Source organism: Epinephelus moara, chromosome 10 (assembly GCF_006386435.1).
Source record: "Epinephelus moara isolate mb chromosome 10, YSFRI_EMoa_1.0, whole genome shotgun sequence".
Lineage (NCBI taxonomy): Eukaryota > Metazoa > Chordata > Actinopteri > Perciformes > Serranidae > Epinephelus > Epinephelus moara.
In genome coordinates, this window is record NC_065515.1 from 32,773,028 (window position 1) to 32,792,059 (window position 19,032).

Here is a 19,032-nt window from a genome sequence, read left to right on the forward strand (position 1 = left end):
GTTTCTTTCCATGAAGGAGATTAGTATGAACTTGTTTTCTACATGTCGTGTTGCCTGATTTCAACGGAAAAACGCTGGTGTCTCTTTTATGCAGGGTTGCTGCGTGTTACACTTTAAGTACAATATCAAATTAACCCTGCTACGACAATGAGTGGTGGCCTCTCACAGAGCTGATCTGTAAACATGAGCTGAAGAGAACGTAAAATGTAAACACACACACATACACACACATATATGTATATATGGCAGTGGGGGAAGGGAATGTATGGCTAGCAGGGAGAGGGGCTGGGGTCTTCATACAGCTCGTGAACACATGATCAGCCATATTCAAACACAGCATTGTTCCAGGTCAAACGCCTTTTATGAGTGTCGTTAATGAACCAAAGCAAACACAACCACCAGCACAGCTTCACTTAAGGACTCCCACAAATCATAGCATATTCTTTATTCCCACAATGCAATGCCCCGCCTTTGTTCCTGAGGTGACAGATAATAAGATTCTCGTGTCAGACACTGATAAATATCTCTGTTTAATGTTTAGGAAAATGTGCTGTGGGTGAAACAAAACTAGCGGAGATCTCCACTGGATACCAGGTGACATCAAAACTAAATTGGAATCTATTGAAAGTGGTTCCTCAGCTTTGCGCTTAGTTTGGCCTCAGTAAAAACACAGTTTCTTCTGTGTATTTCAGCGAGTGGGGTCAGCCTATAATTCAGTTTTACTGCAATGAAGCTTTTATCTGATTACCTTCTTCACAGTGGTCATAAACAGAGCAGGCAGCACTATTTTCGGCACAAGACACAGTAGTCACATTTCTTTTTTTCCATCAAAAGATGCAGGCCAAAGTCACGAGATGCAGTAACACCCAATTTACGAAACACAGGACATAGTGTACTGCAGCAGGACAGAGGTGGAGAGCTTGGATTTTGTTTTTATCTGATCACTGTTTGGAGATTGGACTCTTCAAGATAACCAACTAGCAGGTTTTGCTGAGAAATGAAAAGCCTCACAAAGCAGGAGAACTGAAATCCATTGTGACAACATTCGAGTGCTTCTGCAAACGGGAACATTTTCTAGAAAAGAAGTCAAAACACAGATGTACAGTAAGTCTTCATTTCCTGCTACAGTGAATACTTAGAGACCAAGCCAGCCTCTGACTGGAAACCAGATATTACAACTTCACTGATTTCTTCATCTGTCTGTTCTGCTTGACAACTAAACAAAAAAAGAATCAGATTCAAGAAGTGACAAGCCCGTGTTCTTGTTTTGCTTTTTCTTTTGTTGCTCAGGATTGTTTTGCTGCTGTTTGCATGACACCTCTTAGAGATCATCTGTTGAATCAAACAAAGCAGAGCTCTGACATCCCCTTCCTTTGTTCGGACGTGGAAAGAGTTACATTTGTTATTTGTGCCTTTTCTTTGTCGAGTCATGTTGGTCATCCCTACTCATCACTAGGTAGTGAGTGTTAGTGCTTAAAACTTTACAGCGCCGTTGAAATTAGCTTCTGGTTGTGTGTTTTGCATTTCACGTTTTGGCACTAGTACCTAAGAATCAAAGTACCTTTACATTAGGGCCAGGTATTGTTTAAAAATTATGGTACCAGTGCCATTACCAGTACCCTCAAAGTGATACTGATAACAAGAGTGCTTAATTCTATACATTTTTTCCACCTTCATTTGATACCCATCATGTGAATGGAAGCATTGAGTTGCGTAAACTGCCACCAGACACCACAGGTGTGTCCTATAGCCATGCTTTTGAACGTTTTGGGGGCATTTTAATTCCGGCTCTGGAATTCTCTTCCACCCGAAATAAGGAACATCAGTACACTATCACAATTCAAGTCCAGACTCAAAACACACCTGTTTAAGATCGCCTTTTCCCTTCACTAACCCCATTTCCTGTCCACATCTAACTGTTTTTACTCGTGTGTACTTTTTGTGATTTTCTTTTGTAATCTTATTTTAAATTATTTTAATTGATTTTATTGTGTACTGTGCACTGTCTTGTATCCATTGTAAGGTGTCCTTGAGTGACAGAAAGGCGCCTAAGAAATAAAATGTAATATTATTATTATTATTATTTTGGCATGCTGAACTGCAAAACCCTCTCAAATAAACTTTGATCAATCTCACCTAGGCGGCATCCTCCAGGGCTGAAAAGTGAAACCAACACAGTTTGAACTGCAGTTCTTTAAATGGCCACATGAGGCTGGCTCCAGAAACCAGTCAATCACCGTAGACCCCCATGTTAAAATGGCCAACTCAACAGCAGAAATAAACATGTTTACAGCCTGGTACAAACACGGGTTTGGTCTCTATAGATAATTTCCCCCTTCATGACAACTGTATGGGGGTTGAATTTCTATATAACCCATCCATTTACATTTAAAGTTTATGCATAATTAAGGGCAGGCCGCTTTGAGTGACAGGCTGTCTGCTGATAATGTCCTCGGCTTTTCAGTCAGATGCACCCCTCACTCCTCCACAGCGCCAATCTCTCACCCAAATATGGTCATATGGACACTTTGGTCACTGGATCCACAAAACCAAGATGGCGACGGCCAAAATGCCAAACTTGAGACTTCAAAATGGGAGTCCACAAACCAATGGGTGACGTCACAGCAGCCACGTCCATTGCTTTAACAGTCTATGATCTCACCACACCACACACTGAATGGGTTGTAGCTGCTGTAGTAGTGAGCACACATTGACTTGAAGAATGTTTGCACTGACTGGCTGCGAGCAAAACCATACAAAAAGTCATTTTTCTAGATACTGGTAGAAAATGTATTTAATGCAGGTATTGTTTGACTGAAGAGGTTTCGATACAACTTGGTAATGCATTATTTCAGTCAGTACCTTAAAAGGTATTGAGTTAACCGATATTCAGCCCTAGTTTACATACATTGAAGTAACCAGGTTACTCAGAGAAACCAGTTTATGGAGGTAATTCAAGAGAAAGGGCTTTTTTCTGGGAGTGACATTTAGCCTCCATCGATTTATCAGGGAGAGATCCATTGTAAAACAAATAGAAAGAAGTTTTTACCCATGGTGATGGAAAATGGACATGAATGTAATGCAGCCACAAGAGAAGTCAAGACAGACGAGTAAACCATCTTTTCCTTCTGAGCCTTCTTTGATTGAAAGCAGCATATTTCACACGGCTTTTTCTAAAGGCTGCCAAGAGCCAATCCAGGAAATGTCAGAAAAACTGCAAACTGAAACAGACAAGGACACATGGCTAAGATCAAAAAAACACTTCATCACAAAGTAACTCCTGGAACCTGTTCAGCATGGCTGACAGCTGAGATCTAACAGCGTAAAAACGATCAAAGATATACTATAAGGGCCAAATTAGCCAACACTCAATGTCAGTATGCAAATTAAATTCTTCCTTGCACTTCTCAATGTTCATCTGGAAAATAACTTAATCCAGTCAGTTGACAGAGCTGACAGCAGAGTGACAGAAACTGTACCGACATGTCTGCGTATACTGACATTAAAATGAATGTCTTTGTCTCCTCTGCTCTCCGCCCTGCCCATCCCCCCCACATGCACACAATTAACAGCAACAATAGAGCCTTCCAATTGCAGAGGCATTGAACGCTGTTTTATTGACTGGCAGGATCAAACACATCATAATCCTAACTGACCAGATGACCTCGTAAAATCACCTCCATCGACTGAGGATGAGGAGCTAACGGCCTGCTGTGACAAACAACGCTGCCGTGGTTGGCTGAATCTACCGTCACCTTATCTACTGCAGTCACATTTACCCTGAAAATGAAATAAAGTGATAAGCGTGGGTAGAATATACACAGGCAGTTTTCATAACTGCTGAATAAAACCACATATCTTAATGGGTCAACTGTGACAGAAAACACAGGATGTCTATGAGCTGTGAGATTAACCCTATCCTGGTTTGTTCATGAAGTTTCTCAGTTTGGTTTCCACTCTGAGTTGGACAGAAAACATCAAGTTTTAACCCCCGTTCTGCCAACATATCGGTTGGTTTTGTAATTAATGTCATCTGACAAGAAAGAACCCAAATGCTTATTATTACTTAAGGAAAGTTATAGTCAATTTACATACTGTTTAAAAGGAAAATATGTATTTTTCTTTAATACAAATTGCAGCTTTAATCCTGAGTACAATCGACATTTGTCAGTGAAAGTTTATTTATCATCCTTTTGTCCTGGTATCCTTTAGTTTCCGGTCATTTCAAATCAACACAATTTGTGTTATATTTATATGGTGAAACCATCCACAATCATTTTGACTCCACTATAAAATGACTGAAATAAACCCACAGTCGTTAAAACATCTTCGTCTTTCAACACAAAAGTAGACAGAGACCTTGATGTCATTAAACCACCTGTCAAATAAAGGTTTAATTAAAGTAATTCAAATAGACCTTTTTTGATTTGTACATAATGTCAAATAATTGGTGTTTAAATAGAGATATGAACATTACAAGCCACAGGCAGTTATAGCACACAGTTTGGCTCATGCTATGCTCAGGGCATACTGGCATGTGATAGCAGGAGCAAACATTGGCTACCTTCCTGTCTGTATTTTCTGTATTTCGGAAGCAAAGGCAACACCTTGTACAAGCAGTGGTATCGAGTACTTTTTCCAGCCGAGGAGCCCAATAAATTAGTACTTTTAATTGGAGTGATAGAACAAAGCATGAGGCTCTAAATATATTTTGCTATAAAATGACTTTTGTGTACAATTCCTTTTTATTTCCCAACACTATGATTTCCCTGATGCTGAAATACGCCTCTGGAAATTCAATGATGCCATAGAAATTAAATTATCTTTGTGGACATGGTTTCTTTATGGTGTGAGAAGTTGTAAGTCAGTCTGCAGGGCTTTGTCAAAGGATTTTTATGCTCGGCTTCTGCCGGATATAACTGGATGAACAGTATCCCCTGCTGACACGAGACAAAGGTGTAAAACCAGTTGACAGAGACAGGACATGAAACCAGAATGAGCACTATCCCACGCTAACATACTGCACGCCATTCCTGCCAGCTACCATCAGCTGCCATGGCTTGCAGATTTGGATAAGAATCAGAAATAGCAGCCAGCTTTCTCAGGGCCCTGGAGAGTCTGATGTATGTAGCTGTGAGCAATCTCTTGTAACCGCACTGCTAATGAGTAGTATCACGATGATGGATACCCAAACTGGGCAGGGCAGGGCTAAACAGACTGAAGGAGGGGAAGTGGGTGTAACAGCAATTTACAATTATAAACCAGCGTGTTGAAAGAGAGCTACCAAATAACTGATGCTGCACTCAGCGTCGTCTGGTTCAATGTAATTTCCCTTTACAAATATCTTTACATAAGATGTATATCTGTAAATGAAACTTCCTCTCAAAATGGTTGAAAGCTATGACCTAGATACACATCTAATGAGCGTTTGCGTAAAAGCTGAAGGTATTTATTCAGCGCCAGCACAGATGCAGTGATAACGTTTCTGTCTGAAAGCAGAAAGATGGACACAGAGATAGAAAGGTAGCTGAAAGTTCAGGAGAAGGTCTGTTGCAGTGCTTGTATACAAACAGGATGAAGACCTGTCAGACTACGTTCATGTTACAAGCAAACGTGGCCCAGGTCTGATTATTTTTGCTCTCATGTGACACAGATCTGATCCTTTCAGAGTCGTGTGGACACAGAAATACTATTTTTTCCAAACAGGTCTGAGTCAATTTCATAATCCTGAAGCCTAAACAGTAAGGACAGCCCTGTATCCTGAACACAAACAACAGATGATATTATTCTGCATAATAATTAGCCACGTGCTTCGGTTGCCATTTGAGAAACGTCAGTGGGCAGCCCCCTCCCCAGCCCCCTCCTCAACATGACAAATTCATCTGACTCAGCAAATCATTCGGAAGATGAAAGTTTACACCCCTGTGTTATTGATTTTTTTCTCAGATTCCTCACGTGATGTTTTTTTGTTGTTTCATGCTTGTGTGTGTGTGTGTGTGTGTTTGTGTGACGTTATTGGTTATATGTGAGGTGTTTCAGGGAGGGGCTCCATTCATATTGATGTCAGATGTGGGGCACCTCAAACATGGTCATGGACAGTCTGGGCAGAAAGATCAGATCTGGGGCAATAATCTGAATTGAGCATTAAGCCTTGTAATGTGAACGTAGCCTAAGAGAAATTTAATCTGTCCAGGTAAGACTAAAAAGGGCCACTGTGCTATGCTGAGGCCTCCCAGTATGAAGCACCTCGCTGTGCAGAGGGGACAACACGTGGCTAGGTGCTTGCACCGTCAATCAGAGTGATGGATGTGCAGGGCAATGAGTTTAATGGTCGACGACGGTGGCCTTAAAAACATATCTGGCCCCATGGAGGGCAGATATCTGTCCGTGTGGCTCATCAGGGATTGAGATGTCGTGGCCACGTGGCAAAGCCTGCCCTAATCAATAAGTGAGTGGAATGCAGTTTGACCTCAAGCTACCCCCTGGATTTGTCCTCTACTTGCAGTCTTTAAATTCTGATGTGGGACTTCTGGCAGCACAAACCCTGAGAAAAACAACTTATATGAAACTTGAATGTGCCCTGTCAAGTTTTTCTGTTAAAAAAAAAAAAAAAGTTAAGTTTAAAGGCTCTCACATACTTTCTGCATTGAATGTCTGCAGACAGCTGTAGTCACGCGGATGCAAACGCGGTTCTATTCATAGCACAATTGAGGGTCCACGTCAGCCCCCAGCAGCGAACAGGGGGGCTGGGAGGTGAGCTTAAAACTTAACTTCACTGTGGTAAGGTGGCTGCGGCTGGCCTGATTGCAGTGTTTTGGATTGGACTGGGGTTTGAAACGAGATTGAAGCGTGCAGTTGGTGCTGCATGCAGACGTCGGCATACGGGTCAGTGTGGACACTTGTAGACATAGGTGGGTGACAATATTTATGTCATGTGGACCAAAGTGGACGCTCGCGGACAAGCCAATGCCGAAACCTATGAATCTACCCTACAGCTCACTGTTTCCCATCAAAGTGTGTTTATTCTTCAGGCCTAATAAACGTGTTGAATGCTGTTTCTGAGTTGAACACACAGTTTATACCCATGACTGCCTGCTTGCAAACATGCATACAAAGAGTGTAGATGCTTACATCGTGATTGTGATTGTGCACGAGCAAGAGACACAGTAACAAAATGAGGGCCCACAAGTCAGAACTCAAAAACGTGACAAGACACTGTTAAACCTGAAATATGTCATTTGCAAGATGTCAAATTAGCAAACTCCAATTTACCTGAGACAGTAATCCCATTAAAATAAGTGTTTCACTGCTGAAAAGATGGTCTTTTCATAAAACTGGGCTGTGTATGCCTGTACTTTTGAAATTGGTGATACATGACCAGAGAAAAAGGACTGAGGAATCTGCTTTTGTCCAAGAGGTAGAAAACCTTCAACTATTAGAATCCACTGTGCCACGCCAGACCAATAAACGCTCCCGCTGGTGGATCACAGAATGCAAGCTTGTCTGTTTTCCACAGGGGCAGCTCTATCTCTCTTAATCCACTTCTAGACTCTTTGTGTCCTTGGTCTCCGCCTAAGAAAATGCAGAAGTACAATCGGTGGTTCGAGCAACAGACCTAGAGCCAACAATTTGAGCTGCGAGATGAGCAAGGAGATCTGGACACTGGTAAGATGGAGAGGAGTTTACCACAGGTTATTTACACATACTGCCCACATTTTTTGTGACACAAACCAGGTTAAAAATCTGGGAAGCATCCTTTTAGGTCCAACCTCCAGTTCTCATATGGAAACAACGTGCAGCAAACAAAACTGTCTTGACACGTTTCATGTCTTTCAGAGAAAATACTCCTTTTTGCAGAAAATCTTGACTCATTTTAGCAGGTAATCATTTCAGACTAAGTACTGTCAATGAGCAAGCATGCATACTTGCAGGATCCTGGAATTGGCACTCATCTAAATGGTATGCAGCCATTATCAATGTTATTAGTTAGGCCTGTGGCTTTCTTGCTGTGACATGTCAAAGTAAATGCAGTGGAAAGGGTCTATTATCACTTCATACTGGTGTGAAATGGAGGTTAAGAATCACTATCTGCATCTGTATTGTGAACAACGCCATGCCCACACAACTGAGGAATTTCAGCTATTATCATACAGACAGGGCAGCGAGTGTTGTCACAGGGGTCAGATGTGATTATGGATCAACGCGCTCGCAGGGTCTTTTATGATACAGTGTCAGAGAAGGGGGCAGCTGCTCTGCATAATGTTTGAGCTATTGACCGCGGAGACGTGCTTCAGACCTTGAGAACGTACAGCAAAATGTCTGACCTATTTCTTAATTGATTCTTTCAAGACTGAATGCTTTCAAAGCACGCTGCCTTTTAGAAGCATCTGAAGGCGACCACACACATGCACCGCTTTTGTTCAAATGTATGCCATCCGCTAGCATTCATGAAAAGATGTCTCTTAAGGGTTTTGTTTGCTGACAACTCCAACCATTCAGTGCAGCTCTATTTCTGAGCTCACGCTAAGACACAGGGATACAGTACAGAGTTCCTTATACGGGGACGAAAAGGGGAAAGAAAGAGATAAACCAGCACTCACATATTTTCTTTAGAAAGGAAGAAGAGAGAGATTAAAAATAAGATTCACACACAACAGTGGCAAAGACAATGAAGGATTTATGCAAGGCTCAAAAAAAATAATTTCCTCATATGATCACACTGAAGTCAGAAGGAAGCTCGAGGGAGAAAACACACAAGTGACCCAGCGGCCAAAATAAAATCTATACTGTATAACACAACAGCCAGAGAAAAAGACAGGACGAAGGAGCTAGCCTCAGCCTTTATGCAATCTTTGTTTACATTCCTGCTCCAACCCCCCTCTCCTCCTCCGTATTGAGCGCCTGCCAATTTCCAGAATCCCCATGGCTGTACAGTTTCTGACATCAGCTCCGTGCTGCGCGTTGGACACGATTATAATGCTCTGCAGAGCCTCACAGTCAAAACGAGCATGTACAACACACTCTACTTGGCAGTGGTTCAAAGCCCAACGCCAACTGATTTTTCTCTCTGCTCCCTCAGTCACACCTACTCTTTCCCCTCCCGTGCTGCTCCTCCACCACTCAACAGGAAGACTTTTAGAGGTCTTCCCATGCTGCAGCAACCTTTGTTTTTGGCCTTTTGTTCTCCTGACATGAACAGGGCCCATTAACCTCTTGTTTTCTTTTTGTTAAACACAGATCACTGCACGCAAAGGTTTCGCCACGGGCACAACATAATACATTAAATGAAAACTCCCTTGTGCTGATTAATTAAACCCCTGCAGACTCCGCTGGAAAAAAGCGTTTGCAGCTGATCAAATAGTTTGTTGCTCTGGAGTTTATGTACTCTGAAATAACAAGTTAAATCCAAGTTAATGGATTGGAGAAAAAACAAAGTGTAGTGAATAAAATGTTGCATGAGTAACTACCAAGTTGTGCAAAGACATAACTTTATAATTATTAAGCATGTTGGAGTTAGCTATTCATTAACAGCAAAAAAGGCCAGTGGATCAAGGGATGAAGGACAACAAGCTGTCAATTAAATGGAAAACAATGTATTAATTGCGTGATTGTGACAACCTGTCAACACCATATTGTAGAGAAACAGTAATGTTAGATGTGAGACGTGTTCGGAAAGCTCATATCTGTTAATTAAAGGCAGCTCTTTCTCTCTCTACATTCATTACGTTCATATAAAAATGCAAAAACAACACGATCCGTCCTATTCATACAACCCGAGGGGGGATCAAAAGGCCTGTACGAGACTACGCAGGAATATAAACCCGACAAGCACTTATCAGACAGCTGTATCAGCAGAAACCTGACGGGCAATCCCAATAAGTGTCGCTCCCAATTGGCTCTCATTCGAGCTACACACTTCCTGTAGTCACTAACAGCCCCCTTCCCCCACTCCCAGTGAGTGTGTGTGTGTGTGTGTGTGTGTGTGTGTGAGCAATTTAATGTTTAATGCCAACTCCCCTCCATTCGCCCTGATCATGGTGAGTGCCATGAATTTTTAAAGACATCCCTACTTTACTGTCCATCTGGGCTCCATCTGCCCAGCTGCTGGTGTTTAAAGCAGACAGAGACACAAGAGAGGAGACTTCAAAGGCTCTACGTGGCCTTTGGACGAATTCTGGCCTGAGGAGGATATTGTTTATAAAGGGGGCAGGGGAGTAGGGGAGTTACGTGAACCGTAGCATTGACGACACATTAATGAAACCAGATTGTAATCGTACATCTGTAGATATTTTGTGGAGCTTCTCAGGAGCCAAAGAACTACAGTGTCTCTGGGAACACATTAGCTAACTGACAAAAGCCTTGCTGTCACCAAGCAGTCCGGTCCAGTTCAGCTCAGCTCACATAAGAGCAGTTATTTCTGTGTTTCCATCGTCAATGGATGGTAGCAATACAACGTTTTTTTGTCACCCCTCTATTGGGGTACCTAGCACACCGATCCAATGGTGGACCTAGAAACAGTCCGTCGACTGGTCAATAGAGAATCGCAACTCTTGCTCGGACTACAATGGACTGTAACCAATGTTCCTGTGGTAGCAAGTTTGCATACATTAGTCAACTATAATTATAAAATAAAACAATGTCCTGCTGCCTTTTCATCTTTACTAGCAGTAAGCAAATACACACTGAGAAAAAAAAAATTTATTCACCGGGCAACTTTTAAGGTGGAGTGATTTCCTCCATATTGACGTCATGAATTAATCAACACACCTTAAATTTCAACATAATGTTTTTATTGGCTCTTTTGCATGACATACACTTTAGTGATTGATTGGATGTTCAAGCGCTTAAAAAATGTGCATAAATTTCGACCAGATTACGTGAACTGTAACTATTCTATTTCCTCACTTGGAGAAAAAATGTGGTGGAGCATTGTTCATGTGCACTCCGGCAGCACTGCTTCCCTGCTCTGCATTAAACACTCCAGCCTGCTTCTTTTTTTGTGCTGAAAATGTCACGCAACCCCATCCATGGACAATCAGTGAGGTGCAGATGTTTCTCTCCATTGTCAGTGAGGAGGATATACAGCGAGATCGGGATGGAGCAGTGACATGGCTAACAACCCAGCCTACATAACAAGAGTACTGCTGTGGTGGACACGCTAAACAGATCTATGGTTTCAGTAGATGTCCATACAGCCTACCGAAAGTGTTTGGTGGAAATGCGTCTCTACATGAAACATGACAATATAAATTCTAATGTTCTCATTTCTTTTTCGCTTAGATTCATAATGTTGGGAGTCCAGCAGCTAGCCAACAAGTTTATAGCTCTTGGCTAACTCATAACAGGACAAGTTTACCAAGGAAAGTAAGGCTGACTAGCAAACATTGCTACCGTAGTTCATGCGCAGAACTTCCCACAACACATGCATTTTCGTAAGCGTGTGTTTGATCTCTGCTCGTGCATTCCACTGAGACGAGTTCAATCGCATGCTCTTGCCCAGGCACACTACTTGTGCTTGTGTGACACTGTTTATGCGGGAGTGTTTTAAATTGTTTAGTTTTAGCAAAATGAACGGGTTTAGGAAGTACTGAGAGAGAGAGTTTGCAAATGGATGATTTGACATACTTTTGCTGTTGTTAGACGCAGCCCCCTTCACTTCAATTGATCAAAAATGTTCTCCATTTTTGGATTCTTTGCTCACTTGAGGCATGCAACAAAAAGTTTTCTTCACAAATTCAATGTAACACGTGCAGAGTAACTGATATACATATGGTCATTTTGTGAGCGAAGTATCCCTTTAATTTTAAAAGGAGCATTAATGTTTCCTGGGAATTAAAAGTACAAGAGTGATACTGATATGGATATTTAATGGGGCAGATGTATGAGGGAGAACTCAAGGGTTGCAGCAACTGAAATGACTCCTCTGAAATGGCACTCCACCAGCAACGCAAATAAGTTTTGATTTCAAAATAAACATATCCAACAATGCTGGCATAATTTGATATCTGCTTGAATCCTTTATTTAATGCAACCGCACCCTGCCACAGCCATTTATGACACCCCGGCCAAAGTGCCTTGAATATTTCAATCAATTCACTTAAAAACCGCAGCGCCTCCTGGCTTGATTTAGTCTGACCTTTCAGTTCGAGAGCGGGGAGAGAGAGGAAGGTGGCTGGCTGATCCACCAGGAATGCAGGTCGGGCCTTGGCTGATATATCTTAACCACACACACACAGCCTGGGGGCAAAACCTCACCTAAAAGTGGGGTTTGTGTGCATGCTTCATCACCTACATGGCAACTTGGAACTAGACAGGTGTGAAGAACTGATATTCAAGGACTTTCACTGAACCTAATTTATCAGACTTATTTTACTGGTCTGATTAAACCGGATTCATGAGTTATAAGCCTGGTGTGGTTTGCACCTCTACCAACTGTTAAAACGTCCTGTTCACTTTTCTAATTGACATTTTCCCATCTAAATTATTGAATCCCCTCCCACATGAGTAAGGGGTTTCTCTTTTGAATTTCCTCTCCCAAAGCTTTTCAAAGTCTTTCCATAAGGTAAGTTATATTTCTTAATAGAGACGTTTACCCTGGACTGGTTAATGAATCGTTGCTGTTGTGATGCCCATAGTGACACTGTGCGTGATACTGGGACTTTGCAATGACGTGACTTAAAAACAACAGAGAAGAGGACAGTTCTCCGTTTGGAAGAGCTCCAACTGCTGCGGACTGATAGAGGCACGCAGGGTTTCTGCTGAGGATCTGGGGTTCCCAGTGGCCACATTATCACCCTCCCTCAGGCACATTCCAACAGCCACCACCCACCTGCCCAAAATAAACTGTACAGCATTAACCCCTTCCTCCCCACCCTGTGTGCCCTAAAAAAATACTCAACCTACACACGATGTGACTCCAGAACACATGTATGTGTTAGTTATAGGGTTTCAAAATGATAGATGATGATTTTTTTTTAACTCAGACTTGAGATCATGACTGCCATGAGCACTTTACTACATATATACCATCTTGTCTTATGACAACATGATCCTTACTGCTTAAAGGATACACAACTCATATGCAACTACAAGGAACGCTACATTACTTTCGAAAAGTGTGTCCTGTGTGTGTGTGTGTGTGTGTGTGTGTATGTAAGAAAAAAATGATACACAATTATGATGGAAATGCATATCTCACCTAAAGCCAGATGTTGCCTGTGCCCAAAACACAGGGGCCTTATCCAGTTATCAAGAGATGCTGCTTTTACAACTTTTAAAATGATTTTTGTGATAAAAATTGACCGTCAGGCACATGTATGATTTCATAGTTCGGCTTGATTGTCATCTGCTGTCACACTTCTGCCTCAGCTGCAGCTGCTGGACACTCAACGCCAATGTGTAAGATTAATTTAGATAGCAAGACATGGTAAAGAATAGTTGTAGTACAGCGTTTGGTAGCGTTTGTCTAGTGTAGAATCAATCCCTTGTTTTGCACACACAGGAGAAAGGCAATGACTTTGGCTTTAACTTATAGACAGAGACCCATTATGTTTATCCTTATTCTATGTCATATAATGTCAGACTGATGACAATTTTAAATAATCACATTATCACTGTGAGCAGAAATCATTAGGCGTCCGAATACTCTCTTTCCGGCATTGTTTTCCTACTTTTGCCCCAAGCTGACATCAGCTCGTGACCAATTTGTAACCAAGCACATTACTACAACCTTTTACACAACATAGCTTATGCTGCTACATGTAGCTACATGCTAATGTCAGGGACCCATGTAGGCTTGGTTCCCGAATAGTGCGGGCGATGTCTACCAAACTGGCATATGACGATGACCACCATGAAACATCCTGATGGAAGATGACGTTGTTTGGGAGGGGAGGGCAAAAATATGCATTAATCAACCCCTCGAATTGGACCCGACTTGCAAACTGCCAACTTAATGCATTACAGTAGCACAACTGTAAGGACTGAGACAAGGACAGAGACGAACAGGACAGTGCTCTCGAAGATGTGTTTGTGTGTGTGTGTGTGTGTGTGTGTGTGTGTGTGTTTGTGTGTGAGAGTAAAACAGAGAGATGGGAAGAGAAGGTGTAAGGTGGACGGTTTCATGCAGTATTAATAACTTACTCAGGTATTAATAACTTACATGATGTCAGGCTCAGTGGACAGTGACTGACAGCCACTGGCGGTCCATCAGCCAAACCGTACTGCAAATGTTAATTTCTCCCTGATTTTGGATCACATTCCTATTGGAACATGTCTGGTTGTGAATCTGAATTAGAAGCTTTTATCTGCAATTTTTTAAGGTAGAAAGTGACAATATATTCCGACCTGCAAGTGCTGACCAATCAGAGCAGACTAGGCTTCCTCGGGAGGGGGGCTTAAAGCAAAGCCAAAGCAAAGCCTTCTAAGACAGAGGGTGGATACAGGTGTTACAGCAGTTATAGTTACAGGAAAATTAAGTGTTTTTAAAGAAATGAAAGCTTGAAAACAAGTTCTAGTAGGAGCCCCTTAAAGTCAAATCTTTTCTTTCTGCCGACGAGAGATTGTTGGGTATCAAAACGAACTGTATGAAGCTCCACTTATGGATGTTTATGAGGGTGGGTGACATGCTTCTAAGGTGAAGTTGCCTTGATAGCTGCTTCATTTGATTTTTCAGGCAGCTTCACATTTGCTTGTGTGCAGCCCAAGTCATGATATTTTGCTTTGGGCTTACGACTCACCACTGTTACAGATATTACAATATAATTTCAACATGTGACATTTCTTAACCTCCTGAACACAGTTTTGACTGAGAATGTATTTAAAAACTGTGGCCTGCAGATTTCAGCGTTGTCTCCTTTTCACGTGACGAGAAGAAACCACAAATGGCAGTTTCAGACAAAAAAAGAAGAAGCAGAAGGAAAATGGCGCCCACTAAATATAAATTAAGGCTGAAATCACCGAGTTTGATTTGCATGGGGCTAGAATTATCAAGGGACAGACTGTCTTCGTCATAACAGGTTGGTCACTTTTGCTTTACACAGCACATTCATGGAGCATCATAACCACAGGCTAAAGCTGCAATTATTACTAATCACAGTAATCATCCAATGGCCAAGTTAGCCCTGTGTAGATAACGTGCATGACCAAAATCCTTGATTCACAATGTTAAACTATCAGCACTGCAGAGGTTGAGAGCAACAACTCCCTGCAAACAGATGTGACCGTTGTTACTTTATTTCCTTTATCACTTTAAAATGCAGATGGTTTTAAAAAACAGCACACAGTTTGGTCTTTCCCCTCTGCTCTGTCCCCCTATAGTAGGAGGAGTTTGACATTGTGTAGGCGTTTAATCAACAATGGATTGGGTAACACTATCTTTACAGGCAATATACTGGCTGTCTTGATTATATAACCGTCCGGGACTGACTGACATGTCATGATAAAAATGTTCTGCTTTTCCTACCTGACATATGAAAACCACCAACTGTTGAGAGTATCAATTCATGTCATTCACATGGGGCTTTACGGAGGGAGGGGTGAACTATTTAGAGAAGCAGAGTGTAGGTTTTAGAGGAGTTATATTCCATACGCTCTGTAATTACAAGATATAGGCCTTAAATTACAGAATATACAGTTAGGTTTAAAAATGAAGCACACGGTCGGGTTAAAGTTTGTTTACCTCCAACATACTGAAGGCATCAATATAAAAATCTCCTCCTAACAATTCCCAAACCGGCTTCCTCTCCTTAAAGAGTCTGTTAATCTCTGTCTGGATAAAAGATGAGCTGCTGCTCACACTGCCAGACATGTTTAATGACTGGAAATATTGCTACAGGCCATATGTGTGTTTGAGTTTCAACAGTGGCTTAAATTATGTCATATAAGCTGCCTTTGCATAAAATGGCGGTTCGATAATATTCCACACTTGAATTCCAGTACAGCAGGCTTATACCCTGCCCTCCTTATATCCAGCCTTATACCGTTTTCCCACCAAAATTAGCACATATACGAAGGGTTTTTTAAACATGGGAAAACCCATTAAAAATAGGTGATAAACTGCTTTTACAGAGCCAGAAGACAGGAGCCATGGACAGGGCTCTGCAGACGAGTATGCCTTTCTGGGTTTTTTTTTGTGTGTGTCACATTTGATGTCTCAGACAGGCCAGAAAACAGGTTTGTAAACAGTAGAAAGCAGCATGGGGGCCAGTGGAAATGCCACGGTGGTAACTTCTTTTTTTTTAATGTTTTTACCTATTCAGACTCTCTCTCAGACTTGGTGCCGACTAGATTTTAAGGAGCTAATTTCAACTGGAACGCCCCTCGAAGTCAGATTTCAGTTGGAGGACCCTCACCAACCCTGACCTCAAAATCCAAGATGGCCGCTCCATGCATCAACAGTAGTGAAAACTGAAGAATTATACTGTTTAATAGCACCTCTGTCTTATTTGAATCTCATTAAAACACATGTACAGAGAGTGCTGTCCAAATTCTACCTGTGTACATGTTGGTACAGTGTTTGTACGCGCAAAATGTAGAATGCAAAATGGCGTGACGTCATTCTTAGCTGCTGCCTTCGACTTACGAGGTAAATGAAACGCAGCATAAAATTGGCGTGTCCAACCAGGTGTCATGTTTCCATCATAGCCGATCGGAACTGGAGCCGATATATATACACATGATTACTGCTGAGTTATTTGACCGAAAGCCTTTTGTAACCTTCCCCATTAAATACAAAAGCCAGATGTTAGTAGGTGTTGGTAGGTTTTGTGTACAGTGGGAAATGGGCTTTAGTTTTTAGTTTTTAAGCAAAAGCAGAAGCAAGTCTAAAAGGTTTCATTGATGAACTGATTCAATTATGGATACTAATTGTTACTTTTATTGTCATAGAAAGTCATTCCTCTTATGCATCACCACAGAAATGTTTACTGTAGTGATCCATTTTCTCCAAAATTGAGTATTTTCATCTCATTTCATACTGTACTAATGGTGGATGGCAACCAGAATTGTAGAATTGTCCATCGACACTACAATTGGCATCAATTTGTTTGGCAGAAAATACAAAAATTAAGAATTATACAACAAGTTTTCTACAACAAGATTCTACATCGTTCCCGCGTCTCTCAGTCTTTTCAGCAGCAGCCCTCCATATAAACTAAGCCGTTGACAGACTCAAGTCTCTTCATGTAAACAGCCGCTCTTATTCCACCGGGGCCTCCCTCATAATATCCAGCCCACTAGCATGTTTACAGTAAACGGCCGCATGGTAAAGCTGTTAAAATGCACCCTAAACCACCACCCTCCCCTTACACTGCCCTCAGCCTCTCTGCCTCTGCTCGCAGTCCTATTCATTTCCCTCTCAGGTCACAGCAGTTAGTAAATGTCAAGTCTCACCAGGCACTAAGCCGCTCTGCCAGAAAAACTGATTGTTTTAAACAAGAACCTTTGACAGATGTACCCTGCCAGAATGTCAGGTGGCAAAGACAAACTTAAAAGCCTCAGCTCAGGCTTTATCAACATTTGGCCAGTGGCTGGTGTTAATTTCCCACCCTGGTCGTATTACTTCAGCTGGGAAAGTGACATGATGTGACGGGTGTGAAGGCCAGATGTGGCCCACCGGTCAACAACTAACATTTTAGATTTATGTCGATACTCTGTGTGCTACAGCAGCTGACTGTAGGATATTCTCTAGGGATTAAGCTGATTCTCCACAGTGACAATATGACTGCAAGAGTCAAAGTTGCAGACTTTTATAGGACTGAATCTCCCGCAGAAACATCCAGTTGCATGTGATAATACATTAAAAAGAGTGCAACAGAAAAGCATACCAAGCAGTGGAGCAGGAGGTATATGAAGAAATACAAAAACATCCTACCTGTCTGAACTGCTCCTCGTAGGTCCATTCTCCGTGGTCCTGGCCGCCCAGATGGCTGTGCGTGGCGTGGGGAGGCAGGATTGCTATGCGGGCCTCCTGCTCGACACTGGGACGGGCCTTTAGCAGCTGGGAATGAGGGTGGAGTTGGCGGTGGGGCAGCAGAAGGATGCCTTTCCCAGGAGCCACTGCATCATGGCCCGTCGGCAGACCCTCTTCCGCCAGGTCGTCATCAAAGTCTTCTTCCATCTCGCCTTCAAAGTCTTCCTCGTCCCATTTCTGTTTGCTGTGTGTATTAAAAACAGAATATTGTTAAAAAATACATGCACTGATGAAGAACATCACTGGCACAGATTCTAGAAATTCAGTACTCACATCTGCTCCTCCTCATCTGACCCCATCATGTCCTTGTAATGCTCCTCGCCATCTTCATTGTCATCGTCATCACCTTCGTCCTCGCCACCACTGCTGCGATCTGACATGGGGCTGTCTGATACCCTCTGCAGCCCGGCCGCGGCGGCACGCATGGCCGCCAGCGCTGCCATCTGGGCCTGCTCCGCCTCAGGGGCCGGGCTCCCCATCGGCTCATCCCCTCCTCCAACAATTGTGCGGACCTGAGTTTGTTGGGCGGCGGCCTGCTGCTGTAGCTGCTGCTCCATCAGCAGCTTGGCCCTCTGCTGCCTGTGCAGGTTCTCCATGACAGCCTGCAGCTTCATCTCCGGGGAAAGCAGCACGGCGTTCAGCTGCCTTCCTTCCCCTCCCTCCCCCACTGAAGGTGCACCACTCTGGAGTCAGTCGGGGGACAATGGACGATGATCCTTCTGCCCAGTAAGAATGAATGCCAACCGTGTCTGTGGTGAAGCAGCGAGCAACTGGCCTGAGGTTTGGAAGTTATGGTTATGAAGTGGAAGGAGGAGGAGGAAGAGGAGGGGGGTTGGTCAGAGCTCTGAGAAAAGCCGTCTGCAGTCCTGGAGAAAGAGGCCTCTCTCCTGTCTCAATGGTTTTTCCTGCAGTTGGGGGAAAACTGAAGCCGGCAGCAGAGCTGAGTCGCACAGCGTTCAATGAGGCACGGGTAGCGGAAGCGAAGGTAGGAGGACAAGAGTATGCTGACAGACTACAAAGACCTACGGGAGAGAAAGAATAACAGAGTCTCAGACTGCTAC

At 42.7% G+C, this 19,032-nt stretch overlaps 1 protein-coding gene across 2 annotated transcripts in view; it reads right to left on the reverse strand.

The window, feature by feature from the left end:
* Positions 1–19,032, reverse strand: part of arid3a (AT rich interactive domain 3A (BRIGHT-like)) — a 55,701-nt gene that overhangs the window by 20,356 nt on the left and 16,313 nt on the right. For both annotated transcript variants that reach the window (XM_050054444.1, XM_050054443.1), the window contains exons 2-3: positions 18,245–18,993; positions 17,873–18,155 (exon numbers count right to left, since the gene is read on the reverse strand). In XM_050054444.1, coding sequence (XP_049910401.1) covers positions 17,873–18,155; positions 18,245–18,585 — 624 coding nt within the window. In that variant the 5' untranslated portion in view covers positions 18,586–18,993. The remainder of the gene's footprint in view (positions 1–17,872; positions 18,156–18,244; positions 18,994–19,032) is intronic.